The sequence below is a fragment of the Priapulus caudatus genome, unplaced genomic scaffold, assembly GCF_000485595.1.
Source record: "Priapulus caudatus unplaced genomic scaffold, Priapulus_caudatus-5.0.1 Scaffold201, whole genome shotgun sequence".
Classification (NCBI taxonomy): domain Eukaryota; kingdom Metazoa; phylum Priapulida; class Priapulimorpha; order Priapulimorphida; family Priapulidae; genus Priapulus; species Priapulus caudatus.
The window spans coordinates 331699-335141 of NW_014577262.1; the positions used below are offsets into that span (position 1 = coordinate 331699).

A 3443-nucleotide genomic window follows, 5' to 3' on the forward strand; every position below is an offset into this window, starting at 1 on the left:
TAGGCCTAAGTCCGGGTTAACGTAAATGCCTTCAGTCTCACTTTCAGAGGCTTCCTCATTGTCCGCAAAATCACTGCCATCTTCCTCCACGGGAGTCAACACTCTAACAATGTTAGATTTGGTTTTTGCAGGCCTCTTCTTTCTCCTCTTGGCAGCATCTTGCTCAATCATATTTTTCTGGCGTGTCTGTAAGAATTCTGGTTATCCCTGGTTTTCTACCAGCCTTTCTCTTTCTCGGTTCAGCTTTTTTGAAAGGTCTGATATCCTCTGGAGTGATGGGGGTTACACAGGATGAGGGACTAGGACCAGCAATAGGAGTTGAGGGGATAGGACCAACAATAGGAGTCTCAACTGCTTCAGCTGCAAGGGGTCGGTCGGTGACGTCTGAGGGCAAATACTCGTCATCTCCAAAAATGTTACGGTCAAAGGGGTAGATTCCACTAACCCTGAATCCAGACTGGATGTTGGTGGGTATCATTGCCCTAGGAAATGCCTTTCCTACCAGAGCTGGAATATCATAAATTGTCATCGTCTTCCCCTTGTTCTCTGTAATCCATCCATCACAAGCTGTATTGTAGTACCTCTTAAAGGGCCCATACACAGACCTGTCTAACGGCTGCAATTTATGAGAGCAGTGTGGGGGAAACGAAAGCATCACTATGCCATTTTCTTTTGCATAATCCAGTGTCTCAATGCTGATATGCGAGTCATGATTGTCCAGAAGTAATAAAACCTTGTTCTCAGGAGAACAACGGACATGTGCGACAAAGTGTTTCATGAACTGAAGAAAGTTCAACTCAGTCATCCATCCTGATTGATGAGCTGCACCAACTGTGCCAGGTGGTGCTCCATTGATGAAGTGATCCTTGAAGTGAACACGAGGAAATATTATCATTGGGGGGACAGTATTTCCTATTGCACTAACAGCACAACACACGGTGACCAGTTGCCCTCTCTCTGCGGAAACAATTGCACCAACTTGTTTGACACCAGTCTTTGCAATTACCTTGTCAGGCTTTTGGACGGTAGTACATCCAGTTTCGTCCAGGTTGAAGATCTTTTCTGGGGTGAAACCTTCCCTTTCAATAACCAACTGCAGGTTATCGAAGAATTTGCCAACATTGTACTTATTAAAACTAGTGGCACGACTCAGGGATGTTGCCTCGGGGGCTCTCAAAGAAATCTCTGGTTGTCTCTTCATGAATCCTTGTAGCCAGTCCTTACCAGCTTTCTCGTTTTCAATCCATGATGGTGGCATTTCCACACCTAGTCTATTGGCATACTCATAAGCTAGTTTTCTAGTTTCATCCATGGATAATCCATAATACAATCCAGAAGCCTTCAGGAGGTAATTGACAAGCAAGTTTTCCTGCTCAGCATTGAACACAGCACGATTGTTGAAATATCCAACACGTGGTATGGCCACATTAGCATTTGGAGCATTGTCCAGAATGTCCTGGTTATTTGCATTGCCCTGATTATCGGCATTGTTATTGTTATTGAGACGATCCTTCTCGCCACGCATCTTGAGAACATACCTTCGCAGGGTGACATGGGGTATTTCTAACTCACTTGCTACAGTACGACAAGGCCTTTGATTTATTAGGACTTCTGTTACTGCCCTTTCCATGATATCAGCGGGGGTCTGGCCACGATTTGTCTTTCGCTTATAATTGCGCATGGCTGAAAATAGAACAAAAAACTGCTATATATATACTGCCTTGTTGATTTTTGAATGTCGGGGTTAGTTGGAACAGTGTTCCAAATAACCCCACCCCCAATGTTCCAACTAACCCCGAGCAGCCATTTTACAGTTGCATGCAGACCACACAAATCTGTACATTGGGAAACACATTTATTTGGTCTCAAATTGTGTCTAAGTTCTAGTGTTTGAAGTGTGCAGAATCAATTGGCATTCATGTATTGACACTATTATGATATAATAAATTTTCTTTATGGTGAAAAATTTACTCTACGAGTCAAAAATCATACAAACCTTTCTCCTATGGTCAGCTATGCTTCCTTCATCATAACACAAATATGGTGGATGGATGTTGTTGTTGTATTCTCTTAGATGGCAGCACCTCACGGCTGCAGTTATTACTTTGTCTGGAAATCTAAATGTTTCAACTAACCCCGTGTTCCAACTAACCCCACTCTCCCCTACACATGACGCGAATATAATTGAGAAAACATACATATATTAGCAAGTGTAATTTATGGAGCACATGTTGAGGTCGACGGAGCACATCTCCAAGGCGATGTACGCATATACTGACACATAATGATTAACATGAGTCAGAAANCTACCATATACATATATACAGTTATTTTGATGCGATTACAGATGAAATGTATACACATGACGCGAATGTGATTGAGAAAACATACATATTTATCAAGTGTGATTTATGGAGCGACATGTTGTGGTCGACGGAGCACATCTCCAAGGCGATGTACGCATATACTGACACATAATGATTAACATGAGTCAGAAACTATGTAACATCAATGCTTTCTCTGAGGAGTTATTTTGATGCGATTACAATTGTGGCATTGTATTTATATAGTATCCTTATTTCTGACTTAAGTGCTTATGCATATACTGATAGTACAGGAGTGTGGGGGTGTGATGTGCTCCGCATCGACCTCAACATGTGGCTCCTAAAAGTTACACTTCGCTAGAACTATGTTTTTCTCAATTAGTATTCGCGTCATGTGTATATATGTCATCTGTAAATCGCTATCCAAAATACACTCCTCCAGAAGAAGAAGCATTGTGCTCCGTACATATAATTTATTTCTGACTCATGTTAATCATTGTATCGGGTCCTAGTACTATGAGGTGTAGCATCGCCTTTGGAGATATCGCTGTGGCCCTCCATTTGACCTCACATGTGCCTCCAGTAATTACAGCTTGCTAATATATGTATGTTTTCCTGCAATTATATTCGCGGTCATGTTATAGTACCATTTATCTCTGTAATCGCATCATCGAATAACTCCTCAGATGAAAGCATTAACTTTGATTTTTTTTGGTTACATATATTTATGGTCTGATTCGGCTAATGCTCTCTATAACTGTCTAAAGCCTTGTTAATCATTATTGTGCTACTGAGTCAATATGTGTACAGTCGCCTTGCGAGATGTGCTCCATCCGACTCTTTAAAAAAAAAAAAAAAAAAAATACCTCAATAGTGCTCCTACAATTATACAACGTGCCCTAAAGTATGACTATGTTTTCGCTTCAATCTATATTCGCGTCATGCTGTATACATTTCATCTGTCATCGCATCAAAATAACTGTATACATGTATATGGTAGTTTATAATGTTAGGCGTATGCTAGGCGTATAATGTTGCGCTATGCGATGTGCAATAACCTTTGCATTGCACGTATTAGTGGTAGCCATATTGCGTGACGTCATCATAGACCTGGAGGTG

At 41.2% G+C, this 3443-nt stretch overlaps 1 protein-coding gene across 1 annotated transcript; it reads right to left on the bottom strand.

Annotated features, from left to right (window-relative positions):
• Nucleotides 1-201: 201 nt before the first annotated feature.
• LOC106807207 lies at nt 202-1525 on the bottom strand. The gene is made up of 3 exons (XM_014809492.1): nt 1007-1525; nt 446-865; nt 202-267 (listed from the first exon to the last, which is right to left on the bottom strand). Exons 1-3 carry the CDS (start codon nt 1523-1525, stop codon nt 202-204), a joined length of 1005 nt encoding a protein of 334 aa, XP_014664978.1.
• Nucleotides 1526-3443: the final 1918 nt, after the last annotated feature.

Excerpts from the sequence above, each read along its gene's own strand:
- LOC106807207 (XM_014809492.1), bottom strand. The coding sequence starts at position 1,525 with ATGCGTGGCGAGAAGGATCGTCTCAATAACAATAACAATGCCGATAAT. Across the intron at positions 866-1,006 it reads CCGTCCAAAAGCCTGACAAG|GATCACTTCATCAATGGAGC; the intron begins GTAATTGCAAAG and ends GTTCACTTCAAG. Across the intron at positions 268-445 it reads ACATCCAGTCTGGATTCAGG|AGGATATCAGACCTTTCAAA; the intron begins GTTAGTGGAATC and ends CCATCACTCCAG.